The 14,139-nt window shown below is 35.5% G+C and overlaps 1 protein-coding gene and 1 pseudogene across 2 annotated transcripts; both read right to left on the bottom strand.

Annotated features, from left to right (window-relative positions):
* Nucleotides 1–5,880: 5,880 nt before the first annotated feature.
* On the bottom strand, nucleotides 5,881–10,968 carry LOC107574275 (proteasome subunit beta type-8-like). Of its 2 annotated transcripts, XM_016260723.1 has the most exons (7): nucleotides 10,943–10,968; nucleotides 9,278–9,438; nucleotides 8,914–9,067; nucleotides 7,941–8,052; nucleotides 6,597–6,726; nucleotides 6,202–6,406; nucleotides 5,881–6,037 (listed from the first exon to the last, which is right to left on the bottom strand). In XM_016260723.1, the coding sequence occupies exons 2-7, from the start codon at nucleotides 9,416–9,418 to the stop codon at nucleotides 5,949–5,951; spliced, it is 831 nt and encodes a 276-aa protein (XP_016116209.1). In that variant the 5' UTR covers nucleotides 9,419–9,438; nucleotides 10,943–10,968; the 3' UTR covers nucleotides 5,881–5,948. The 2 variants fall into 2 exon arrangements, with proteins under 2 accessions (XP_016116209.1, XP_016116207.1); XM_016260721.1 differs by lacking the exon at nucleotides 10,943–10,968 and having other exon boundaries at nucleotides 9,278–9,479.
* A 534-nt stretch (nucleotides 10,969–11,502) lies between these two features.
* On the bottom strand, nucleotides 11,503–13,886 carry LOC107574273 (proteasome subunit beta type-7-like; annotated as a pseudogene).
* Between the last annotated feature and the right edge of the window lie 253 nt (nucleotides 13,887–14,139).

Genomic DNA, 14,139 nt, shown 5'->3' with positions numbered 1-14,139 from the left:
CCATCTATATATCTATCTATCATCGGTTTGTCTATCTATTTATCTATCTTTTATTTTGGATGCGATTAATCACGATTAATTATTTGACAGCTTTATAATTATATTCAACAGGAAAAGCTGATTTGTATTATAACAATTTCATAGTCTTACATATTGAGTATAATAGGTTTTGGTGAAAATATACAGCATGAAACAACATAACAACAACATGTAAACAACACGAGAAATCTCATTGAGACAGGTAGTGCATACATATTTAATATTTAAGAAATATTATTTAAATTTAGCATTTATATGCTCAGTTCAGCCACCCAGAAGTTATTTTTGTTTGATTGCTTTATTTTGGTTGTTTGTTTTTTGTAATGTAGGTTAGAGTATGTAAGGTCTCTATTGTGTTGGCATTAGTCAGGACTGTAAAAGCCCAACCCAGTGGTTTGCTTAGTTTCATTATCTCTGGCAATTTTTGGAAATTAACAATTTGTTTTGTTTGTGATGACTCATTGAAGCAGTTTCTTTCAGATCCATGTGCAAACCTGTTTTCATCAAGTATGGTAAAAATGAAAAGAATTTCCCCAAGTTTCCCTGACATGTCATCCACAATATCACTTCATAATTTTTATAATATGAACTGATTCGGTGGCCATAAAACTGAATAATCATTGATCAGATTCAAAATATGTTCAGAGTTTAAAGATCATATATTTGCAAGGGAGCGGCTAGTTTGCGTTTGATCCATCTCTCCGTTCCTTCCCTCCCCCACAATCACAGAGTCACATGACTGTGAGCTTGGCTTTGGCTTGGCATCACCAACAAACTGGAAAAGAAAAGAAAAGAAAGCGAAAGAGTGCCGGCCTGGGACTTTCCAGGGTGTTGTTATTACGCTTGGCATGTGATGTTCAGCCACTGGTGGCGTGGTTATACAATCAAACCAAAAGAGGAGCGCGGGAAAACTCTTAAATGCTTTGTCAGGACCCAAGGAGACAAGAAAAATGGATGATTCAAACACACACTCTTGCGTGACACACTAATGCTTGTCTTAAAGGGATAGTTTACCCCAAAATGAAAATTCAATGAAAATGAAAAATACTCACCCTCAAGTTATTCCAAACAACAACAAAAAAATAATATATTTGGAAGAATTCTGATAAACAAACAGTTGCAACAGACCTACAATACCAAAACAAGAACAATAGGTACTTTCCGACAAGATAATATCAAAAAACCTAAGGTGAGGCTATAAATACAGCAGCACTCTGAATATTAGGGGAAATAATTCCAATGTACCACGACAACAGACTAGTAAGAAGTGAAAGAGAATATTAACTGGTGCTATTGTTTTAAAATGACTTTCGCAAGTAAAAAAGAAACAGGCACAGGAAAACTACAAAACTTTTTGTCATCCTCAGGATGTGAAATAAAATACACACTCTTACTCTCCCTGCTAAAGAGAATAGGTTTTGTATGCGATGAGATCCTTTCACTGTCACCTGAGATTGGCGGTTTTTGTTTTTTCATTTCAGGTCACAAAATGGCCAAAAATCACAAAATGGTGCCCGTAATCTGGACGGGCAACCTGAGCATTTCAAGAAAGTCACATGATTTTTCACGAAACCAATTGTGCACCTTCACTGGCATGTAAAATTCTGTAAACACTTAACTCATTCATGGCCAGTCGCTTTGTTTTTTGATATGACACACACACAAAACTATCCGTAATTTTATTGTATCCTGTGAGTCATAAAATACGTCTTTATCCTTTTGCCTTCCTGATGTGTATAGTTATGTGTATAGAAATGTTGGTATCTTTCATTTGGCTTGATTTTTATGCAATTAGGTAATATAGATTCCTTTTAAACTATAACATTTCACAGTTTGTTAGGTACTGAAATCTACTCAAACAATATATTGGCCCTGCTAACTCAATGTAATTTTATTCTGAACCACTGTTTATCACCAACATGCTTTCATGTTATAGGAAAACAGATACTTAGCTCTATAGACCAGGAAGGCATGTGCAATTATGAAAAAAGTTGGCAGCCGTTTTAAGGCATGTTGTCAGCGCTGTCGGCGTTATAAAATGGAGAGTGTCATATCTGTCCCACTGGCATTAGGGGTGGAGCATCACCGAATGAGCCAGGTACAGCCAGGCACCAGGCCAAACACGCAAATGTGTAACCAGGTGAAACAACAATAGGTACTTTCCAGCTAAACATGGTTTGGTAGTTGATCTTGTGATATAGCCACACAGCCCCCCAAAAAAATCAAATGTGTGAGTGTCAAAGTGTTTTTTTTTTTTTTTTGCAAAATCTAACATTTAGTTCTCATCTGCATATTGACCTATAACAGCGTGCATATATGTGTTGCTCAACATAATGAACGCAATTACATTTTAATTTTATGGAGTACTGTTAGCTGATAATGTGATAACAGAAAATGTGGTCAGACTGATTCTTTTATTTTTCAGATAGAGCAAGAAGAGCTTAATTTGGGCTGCTGTTCTGTAGAATTCCTATCAGTTCAAATGTATGCACTAAACATTTTTAAAAGACATTATTATTTTTTTATTTAATATGACTATATAAAGTTGTTGTGATAACTTTAAATGATATTTGCATCTATTGACTGTACGTGTGTGTGTGTTTTGCATCAGCACAAATTCAAATCAGGGTAACTATCACGGTAACAAAAAGACGCTGCCAGGCAGAGCGCCAGTAAACAGGACTGGCAGCTTGGGCATTTCAAGAAAGTCACGTGATTCACAAACCAGTTGTGCACTATTTCTGACCTTGATTCTGTAAGCACTCATTTTATACTAACTCTGAATTATTCCTTTTTAACAACTTCAAAACAAGTGACTATATCACCAGATTGGGTAATATTTTCTTGTTTTACACCATATCATTTCGAATTAATTACAATGAGCAGATATAATCTTTCAGTACAGCTGAACAGAATTGTCATCCATTATAAGGTAATGATGACACTAAAATCTGAAATTAAACAAACACTTAAAATGGAAGTTCATTAATTAAATGAGTCACAAGCCTTAGCAAGATCCCAATATTTATTTACATTTAAATATCCAACCTTGAACAAATCCATACATTTATCAAAATTGTTTCCTGAAAACATTTTGACTGATGATTATCAAAGTCTGATCATATTTTTTGAAGTGAATCAAGCTGGAAAAGGTTACAAAACCATCTCTAAAGAGTTTGGACTCCACAAATCCGCAGTCAGACAGATTGTGTAGAAATGGAGGAAATTCAAGACCACTGTTACCCTCCCCAAGTGGTGGTAGTATCATGGTTTGGGCCTGTTTCGCTGCATCTGGGACGATTTACCATCATTGATGGAACAATGAATTCATCTCTAGAGAAAGTGGGCCATGCAGCAAGACAACGACCCCAAGCACACAAGTCGTTCTACCAAAGAATGGTTAAAGAAGAACAAAGTTCATGTTTTGGAATGACTGAGTCAGAGTCTGGACCTTGATTCAATTTAAATGTTGTGGAAGGAGCTGAAGCAAGCAGTTGATTGGAGGAAACCCACCAACAGAGTTGAAGTGGTTCTGTACTGAGGAATGGGTTAAAACTCCTACAAGATGATGTGCAGGACTGATCAGTGGTTACAAGAAACTTTACCTGCAGTTACTGCTGCAAAATTGGGGCACACCAGATACTGAAAGCAAAGACTCACATACGTTTGCAACACAGATATGTAACATTGGATCATTTTTGTCAATAAATAAATGACAAAGAAAACATTGTTGTCTCATTTGTTTGATTGGGTTCTCTTAGTCAACTTTCAGGACTTGTGCAAAAATCTGATGATGCTTTGGGTCATATTTATGCATAAATATAGAAAAGTGTAAAGGGTTCACAAACTTACAAGCAGCACTGTATGTACAGGTCAGTACTCACAGCAATATCATGTGATAATGTTTACCTGACTTAATAGACCTCTATTTACAAAGTTTTGGAATGGAATGTTTATTTTTTATAAACATGCATAATATTTTGGTGGAAGCCAAATATTGAATTAGTAGGCCTACTTCTTTTGAATTAGTGTTTACTTCACGACTGTTATACAGTAAGTTCTATATAGCATGAATGTGTGTAGTATTAATGTAAATCAGGTGTACTACATGCGTAATGTTGACATTATCACGTGACCTATCAGCGTTAGTTGTGTTGCTTCACTGTTATTCATAAATCCTCTCTGGTGGATAGTAAAGTGTCCATTGGATGCACACTTCTTGCCAGAAATACAACCGGGTACTTTTTGCATACTGTTTCGGACATATTAGTCTTTTCATATGGGCTATTTTTAGGCCTATTATGTCAGGTTTACCTAACTTCTGGGTATTTGTCACCAAAAATTGATTAAGTGGGTACATATATGTTGGGTGTCCATGTTTTTAGGGGACATTTTATGGGCGTAATGATTTTTATACTGTATAAACTGTATTTTATATCCCCTTACCCTCAATTTACCCCTCACACAAAACTTTCTGCTATGATTTATAAGCTTGTTTCCTCATGGGGACCAATAAAATGTCCCCACAAGGTCAAAATTTACTGGCATTACTATCCTCGTGGGGACATTTGGTCCCAATAACTTATAGGGAATACCAGACACACACACAACTTTGTTTTCCTCTCTGTATTTCTCTTCTAGCTTGCTTCATAGTCTAGGCTGGCATTGTATATTATGAATACTGTTGGCTCTTTGACAAATTGCTTTTGTTCCTCTTTTGTAAGTTGCTTTGGATAAAAGCATCTACTAAATGCATGTAAATCTGACAACGAAAACATTTAATTAAATGATAAAAATATGAGAATGACAAAACCCGGATGACAATAACAGCAGTTCTTTTGTTTACAGGTAAAGCAGACAACAAGGTAAGGCAACTAAGGTAAATTACTTAAAATAATTTATAAATATGATAAACATGCATAGATCTCTCTCGATTATCAACTGCATTTTTTTTTATTTAAGCTGATCCATGATATATATTCAGTTAATATACACTATATATTTCTTCATTTGAATGTTGAGGACGACAGCAGTAATATAACTATTTCATGTAAAATGTAAAAAAGCTACCATTTGTCTCAATCAAAATGAATACCACCTTGACAGTAGCTAAAAAATTAAATAAAAAGATGTTCTTGTGGCTTCAGGGAGAACATGAAGCCCTCCAAAAGTTTACCTTATGCCATCACATTACAATCTGCACAGTCTGTTGCACAAATCAAATGTTAAATATATTATATTAATATAAACTGATAAAAACAAGAGTTTGATATGCTGTACAAATAGCAAACCATTAGTGGGGATTTACTTGATATTCAGATATGTTTTCACATTTGTTTTATAAGTAATACACTGTAAGTGTGAGCTGAGGTAAATATTGGTTCATTGTTATTTTATAAATGGTCTTGCTCTTCTTCATCTGAACCAAACCAACCAGTCAGTTCACCTTAAAAGGCAATTACCGAAGCTGGTGAGACAATGTATGCTACCCATGCAGTTGAGTTCCAATCAAGGTTATAGCACAAAATATATCAAAATACTCTGCAAAACTCTTCTTCAGTGCTGAGAAAACAAAATTATAGTGATAACTCAGAAGGCTATAAAAATCATGTTCAATTTGATAAGTTCAATTCTTGGGAAAAATAAAACTTCTTCAATAACTATTCATCAATACACATTCAATATTAGTTGATAAAACTACTTTATATCACAATATCTTGAGTTTGTAATGGCACTTGTATTAGGACAGAATTATTTTTAGTGTCTTCTGACATTAGGAGGAGAACAAAGATAACACTAAGCCTTGTGTAGTGCAGCAAAAACAAAAGCAATTAAACAAGATTTTTTCATAGTGTTTATTGTATCTTCACTCCTGTAAATCAACAATAAAAAGTGATTAATGACAGTTTTCATTTTTTCTCCGCAGCAAAACGGTGATACAGCTCCCCAACATCCTCCTGAGAGACTTTAATCCAGCCAGTCTCTTGCATGTGATACACTGTGAAAGAAAATGTTTTGTTATTTGGACTTGTAGAGGTATGATGGCATTCATTTCAAGATGCAGTCTTTCATTAAAAAGTTATTTTAAAAAATATATCTTGTAATCTTGTAACTTTCTTCATAAAAGTTAATTACATGATAGCTTTTTTTTTTTGCACTTACTGTTCACTGTTCCTCCAGAGTAGGCATCTCTATGTGTGGCATGAAATATAGCTCGCTGGGCCAAATCATAGGCTTCTGGCACCGTCAGGTCGTAACGATAACCACTGTCCATCACGCCATAGGCGTAAGAGTTCCCAGACCCCGTGGAGAACATGTTCCCACTCAGTCGCAACCCGTTGTCATCAACATAGTATAACCCAGGACCCTGAAATGATCCGTTTTGACATAGCAGATACATTAATGTAATGCTCAAGATGTGATAAAGAACACAGTTAAAAGAAAATAATGTGAACAGATTCAGAATGGCTCAAAGTAATTTTTATGTTAATGACACACTGAATTTGTTTATCATGGTAGAAAAACTTGTTTTATGTCATGCAGAATTAAGAACTTGCCTTCTTGTCCCATCCACAGATCATGGTACCCATAGAAAGACCCATGCCTCTATAATTTGCTACCATATTAGCCAGCAGCTTAGAGGCAGCAGATACAGAAATCCTTTCCTTGTTCCTCAGCTTGTAAATCCTGAAAGAAATTTTGGAATCAGTCATAAATTCATTGAAGTTCAAAAGTTTAATTGTTAATCTATTTTCAAATTATTCTCATACTTTTCCGTGTGTTAAACATCTACAAGAAATAAAGAACGCTTATACCTCATTTGATATTATAAACAGAGGTTTCATGATTCTGAACTTTTTAAATATGACTGCATAATCTCTGTACTATTGCTGAATCGTGATCCTTCACTGAATTCAATTCAATGCCTTAAACCTGGCACTCCACACCAGTTGCTCAGGCAAAACATGCTGCGCTGTAAAACCCAACACATTTAGGTAAATCAATTGCTTTAAATGTAATATGTTCACAGTACTCATAAATATATTTAAAGTTAAAAGGTTTGAGCTCACAAAAACCAATTACTTTTACTTTTTACATACAGCTGTAATGTTTGTTGGCCTACAGGCTCTACTTTTCACCACAATGGAAACCCCCCAAAAACAGAAACCCGTTTAAACATAACAGAATATCAAACACTAACACCTCTCCCCCATTAACCTTGTGCAAAAATGTGTAATATAATCAGTTATTGGGTTTACATAACTTTTTTTTCTGTTAAGTACAATGAACTTTCAGTTGTATTTGAGTAAAAGGAAATTGTTTAGTTTAGTAAATTTGACTGTTAGGTTTTACAGTGCATCAAGGGCGTTGAATTTAGTAGGGACATTTCCCTAACAATATTTAGTGACTACTAAATTGTCCTTAGCAATCATTTTGATCAAACAATTAAATATACTGTATGTATATGTGGTTGTTATTTTGGACACAACTGAAAGAGGTCATATCATTACATGAGTATTAAAGTAAATACGCTAGAAAACTGTGCGCTTTCTGTTGCTGTTATGTATGAATATCTATATCTGCTATAGATTTCAGAAGATGATTTTGCTAAGCTAACACAATACAACAAGGCGAAACCATTAGCTAACCCAACATTAAAAAGTTTCTCTAGTTTAAAAAAGCTGTAGTATTGCGTTCTTGTTGCTTAACCATTCCATGATCAATCCTGAGTTGGCGACGTCACTACATGCATTCTGCCGGCATGGTTTTTTACAGGCCAAGAATGGTTCCTAACCGTGCTGTGCCAAGCTGAGCTCAAGTGGAAACTTGAACCATTCCTTATCCCTCTTAGAACCGTTTGGCCCGACAGTGGAAAAGCGGATCTAGTCTCTGATGCTCACCTGCACTCTCTGGCCAGGACCCTCTCCCAGTACACACAGTCTGCTGCACTTCCAGACATGGTTCCCAGTAGGTAGGGATTGATCTCAATCACCTTTTTAAACATCTGAGTGCCTGAAAAAGTCAAGACAAGCAGGCATGAATTCAATGCAAGCATAGCATTCCACAGGCTATGCATGCATGATGTGTATGTTGGCTAAACTGGCACTTATCAATAGTGCTAGTATGGGATGTTTTAATTTTATTATCAAAATGGGTCAATTTGTTTTTCTTTGTTTGTCAGTATACTCTTAAAAATAAAGGTTCCTTATTGGCATTGATGGTTCCATGAAGAATCTTTAACATCCATGGAACCTTAAAAGGTTCTTCAGATTATTAAAATGTTAAGAGAAATGGTATTTTAAGAACTGTTCGCTAAAAGGTTCTGGCTTTGCCACAAAACTAGCATGTTGGCATGCGGAAGACAATTACATTTAATACTATTAATTGTAACATCAGATCAGTGAGTAAAAAAGAGATTAGCCAGATTAGTTACAGACTGTAAATGTAATACTAATTCACTGCAGTCATGTAACCTCCCACATGCTAAGCACAAGCTCCACTCTTCAGCACAAATAGTAGCCACAAAACTCAAAAACAGATGTTCTTCTTAATCGCCATCATAACTGAACATTAAACACTAACAAGTCTTTCACTTTACTAAAACATACAATTACACTTAATTTTAACATTTACTTAACCCATGAAAAGCATGCTGTGACAGTTCAACAAAAAAAAGTATGTGGGCTTTTACTGATTTAAGTGGATTGAATATAATGAAACTATATAAGTTGTGACAAAATGTGTAAGAATTGAGATGCTTGAGCTCATTTTAATAAAGTAAGTCAAACATGCAGCAAAAATACTTTTTGGGTGTATGTTGATGTCTTTGTGAGTGAAAGTTTTTTTTGTGTGTGTGCAGTGCTCTTCACTTACTAACGTATGCCCCTGCAGAGGCTCTTGAGTCCACAGCTACCATCACCCCATGCTGAAATTTAAAGGCCAGAGTGGTGGTACCATGTTCCAGCTTAATGGTGACCCCCTCAACCCCATCCTCACAGTCCGTAAATGGTTTCAGAAACTCAGCTGGCTGGAAAAAAAGACATAAAACAATAGAAATCTAGAACTCATTGATATATAATATCTTCAGCAACCACAAAGAGTTAACAAATGAAGGCTGTAACAAGCATTATGCACAGATATCAGTTTCCCCAACGATCAGACGAAAAAAAGAGTCACTGATACAAAAGTTTCAAGAAGCGCCTCGTGATACAGAGCGATAATGAAAGATGCCACTCACGTCCACTCCGATCGGGACCGCCAGCTCTGGCCCTCGTGCTGCGAAATTAAAGTGGTTAACTCGGTCAACCGAGGCTTTCTGTGCGCTGAACGTGTCTTCTTTCACCCAGTCTGATATTCCGCAAACGTCTAGAAGAGCCATTTTCAGTTAATGTAGACTACCTGCAACGGATATACTAGGTCTTCCTTGTTCCTTCGCCTTGAAATCGAAACTGAAATTATCATTGCCGTGCATTTCGCATCTGATGCCAGTCTATTCTCAGGCACAGAATGGACGTTTTTACATGTAATGTTTTAACACGTAAAAAAATGCTTTTTTGTGTTCAATCAATTTTTGCCTGCATGGGTCTGCATTTTTTTTTTTAATTGAGAGCCATTTTAACAAAATAAGAGAGATCATACAAAATGCATGTTATTTTTTATTTAGTACTGACCTGAATTAGATATTTTACATAAAATATGTTTACATATAGTCCACAAGACAAAACAATAGCTGAAATTATTAAAATAACCCTCTTCACCCCCCGGCTTTTCATGCATCATGTTTCCTACTGGAGCATCAGTGAATGTTTGAATCTTTTTTAATAGTTGTGTTTGAGTCCCTCAATTGTCCTCAGTGTGAAAAGATGGATCTCAAAATCATACAGTCACTGCTGGAAAGGGTTCAAATATGCAAAAGATGCTGGAAAACTGAAGAATCTGCAGGAGCTGGAGGATTTTTCTGAGGAACAGTGCTCAGTTTAACTGTTCAGAACAAACAAGGGACTCATGAACAACCCTCACAACACAAAAAAACACAGTGGTGGATCATCCAGGTAACCACACACAGTATTAAGAACCAAGGGTTCCCAAACTTTTGAAGAGGGTTATTTTAATAAATTCAGCTATCGTTTTGTCTTGTGGACTATATGTAAACATATTTTATGTAAAATATCTTACGCAGGACAGAACTAAATAAACAATAACATGCATTTTGTATGATCTCTCTTATTTTGTTACAATTATTCTCATTTTCACAGATTCTGCAAGGGGTTCCCAAACTTTCGCATGGCACTGTATATATATATACACACACACACATGGTTTGAAAATTAGTGAGGTCTGGGGTGGGGTTAAGAATTGTGCTATACCAACCCCACATACAACTCATTACACTAACACTTTAAAAGAGACAGACATGTAGATGTTTCTGAAATATGTTTTCTCTGTTTTGGAGGAATGAGCATTATTACTATAGGTTAGGGGTGTATAATTTTATCAGTTGTTTATTATTCATTCAACAATACATATACCAACAATACATACCTATTACAGTAATACAAATATTATACTGTTAATAATACTGTTATAGTTTTCATTAATAACCATTGCTAGATTATAACTTTGTCTAGTGCTCTTATGAATGTTGTTGGCATGATTTTATGAAAATTTAACTACAATACTCAATGAAATAGCATAGAACAACATGGCTGTTTGCATTTTATTTCTTTAATTTTGTAACTACTTGTTCTACAGATCTCTGCACTGTTATATGCTATTGTTTTGATAGCGTTTATAAAGTTTCTGACAGATAATAATATTATGTTTTTTTATTGTTTGTTTTTTATTTTTTATTTTATTTAATGTATTTATTTATTATTCTTTTGTTTTTTTGCGTTTGCTTTACCGAATGTGGTATCCTGTCAGCAATAACATGTCCTTGGGCTCTTTTGATTACTGTCAGTTTAAGTTCTGGCAATCATTGCAGTGTTGCCAGATATTACTATGAAAACAAATAAAAACCGAAAAATAAATAATTAAATAAACCGAAATGAGTTCAAATCTTTTGTAAAGAAAATAAGATAAGATCAACTTTCCGCTCTATTAACTTTCTAAAGTAGAAAAGACAAATCCAAAGACGCTTATAACAGCTGGATCTGGCAACACAGTGCTCACTCACAGTTCTCTCTATCCTCATTCACTCCGCTATATATATATATAGCCTAATATACAATATAAGCCTAATGCCACACTTTTGGCTTGCTCCCTTTGGATTGTAAGGCATGCTACCATTCTTTGTAAAGATCCTTATTTGGAACAATATGATACACACATACATTTAACTTAATAACCTTATTTACATTGAGACACATAGACCACATTGTTTTACATTACACTTTCAAAATAAAAACATTTATTTGAAAATTTGCATTTTGCATATGACATCAGTGAAACAGTCTCTCCCCTTAAAACATCCAGATCTGTACCACGTGGTATTATCAATGTGTCACTTCACTCTTAGTAGTTAACTAACTTTCACTGAATTGCACAAATTGAACAAAACAGTATTAGTAAATATTGTTTCAATATAAAATATTGATCTACTGTGCTACTTCCATTTGCTGCACTGTCTCCTCTACTAAATCCAGATTTATGGTTTGTTCTTTGACGATAGTAGTTGTTCCTTCTGGATATTTGTATTTCCCTTGCCTGTTGATTATAAAGATGGAACATTGTTAAGAATATTAATCTTCATTTACAACAGAGAGAGAAGGCAAGATAAGTTGAATTAGTGCAGCTTGTTACCTTTCACATTTGTAGTTTGAGCTCTCGAATGGTCGTATGCACTCTGTCCCATTCTTTCTAATAACACACAGGTCTACATTGCTTCCAGAGCCAAGATCATTCATGATTCCTGCACTTATTGCATCCCGAACCAGCAGTTTTGCATCATCCTCCTGTGTCCACATACAGTAAAAAATTGCTATTTATTTTTCCCGACATGGTAGGTATTTTAAGGTTTTATTATAATTTTCATTGACATTTATTTACACTGAGTTCTGATTAAGTTATGGAGTTATTGTGGATTTATCATGCATACACACACAACATATATGCAGAAAACAGGATAATGAATCCAAATACACTTCAGCAACCTACAGTCATGTTGGGTTTGAAACGGTCTTCAAAGACAGCCAAAGCTGGGAGATGACCAGATCCTACAATTGAGGTAAAATCACTTAATTGCAAAGCATTTTTTCTTTATGTTTCCACAAAACAAATATATAGTTAACAACAGAATATAACTGATTTTCTTTTAAGTTTATTCAAATAGAAGAATATATACCTTTTGTCTGAACATAGTATTAATGTCTATGAGTTATAAATACATGGTGAAATTAACATGAGATACCAACCCATTGTTGCAAATGGAGCTTTGTTGACAGAGCCATACCAACAGTAAAGATATGAGGTCCTGTGCAGTCGACTCCACCTAACAGCAGCATGGCACTGATTTGGCCTTTGTGCCTACATTTAAAAAGACAAAAATGAGGTCTTTTAGTGTTGTGCTGTCTCCAGTTTTTGATTATTAATTAATAGTTATTGATTCTCACTGGTCTGATGGCTATACATTTTGTTAAAAGACAACTTGTCTTGTTGTTAGCAGAAACTACAACAAATATAGCAAAAGAAAAACAATAGCGTTTCTATGGCTCTCCATGAGAGTAAAAATGTCAACAGATTGATAACGGGGGTCAAAAGAGAGGAAGATGTCAACATTTTTGATCAGCTGTTGGATCAGACACCCTCACGCAGCAGCATTAACTAGTTTTCTGTGATTTAAAACAAAGGTAATATAACACAAAGTATAGTGTTATTAATGTACATAATTTTTTTTTTTGGTGAAATGGGCCCATCATGTTAATATAGTGAAACAACTATACTCTGAGAAAACCTTAGGCAAACATTTGTCCATTTCTCCACCACAATCAATCATTCTACCTGAAAAGAAAATCCTGCAAAATGCGACTGGCCATAATGAGGCGCGGGTTGCGGCCCATGGAGAGGATCTGGAGCGCAAGATTGGAGCGTAGCATATCTGTCGTTTTCTCTGTATCAGCAGCAGTACCAGCACCACAACAACTGCAGGAGTAGTTTTTTTCATCTGAAAAGTGCTTGGAACGTTAGATACATCTGTCTGCAAGAGGTGCTTACTAAATATTCGGGGTTATGTAGTGAGTTTTGCTGCAGTTTTTATCTGCCACAACCTCTCCAGATGTTGCCCTAGTATCCGCACCAAGAGCCACACCATCCTGAGCAGAAAAGAAGTACAGACATAGAAAAAAACACTGATTACATGTAACTGTGGCAAATTATTGTATCATTATGCAAGCTGTTGTACCTTAAAAATGACTCCAGCAATTGTTGTCCCAGTTTTTTTAACCTTTAACTTTAACGTGCTTTTCTCCCCTGAAGCCTGAAGCCTTGAGTTTCTGTTGACAAGAGATGCGGGATTATTACCTTCTGCAGCTTCACAATTCAGCACGACTATTTGGTTCTTTTAATGTAAAGGCATGCACATTTACAAGTCATCTCTTCATTTCTGAATTCACTTGTTAAATTCGTTCAAAACAGACTTCATTTAAACACGACGTTCTGCGAGATTTCCTTTCACTTTCATTTAGCTTTATTTTACAAAACTTGAACAAAAGAGATTAGCCATATGATCAGTTATCACTAATGTTTAAATCCTGAGATTACGATTCATAGTCTGTAACACCTGATACAGTTTTCAAAACTGAAGCCACCACTACCGAGCTCGAGCACATAGGGAGAAGGCATGTTCACCTTTCGCGGCGCAACTGAATATCCCGAATTAAGTGATGTCAAACCGAATGGAGGCGCACGCGCTTTAAGGAAGTTCGGCACGGCTCCCCAAAACCGTAATCAACCAGCGGATGTCTCCGAGGGTGCAACGTCGACTGTAAAAAGCCTAAAAGAAAACAAAAATGAATGAAATGAGTGTAAATGCCGAATGGCGGTCCTCGAAAGTCAGTACAGGGGAAGACAATTGATTTGAAATCTAAAGACGCGTTTTAATAA

This window comes from Sinocyclocheilus grahami, unplaced genomic scaffold (assembly GCF_001515645.1).
Source record: "Sinocyclocheilus grahami isolate Dianchi unplaced genomic scaffold, SAMN03320097.WGS_v1.1 scaffold2166.1, whole genome shotgun sequence".
NCBI classification, from domain to species: domain Eukaryota; kingdom Metazoa; phylum Chordata; class Actinopteri; order Cypriniformes; family Cyprinidae; genus Sinocyclocheilus; species Sinocyclocheilus grahami.
The sequence above is the reverse complement of the archived record's forward strand: the minus strand, read 5'-3'. Positions and strand labels throughout refer to the sequence as shown.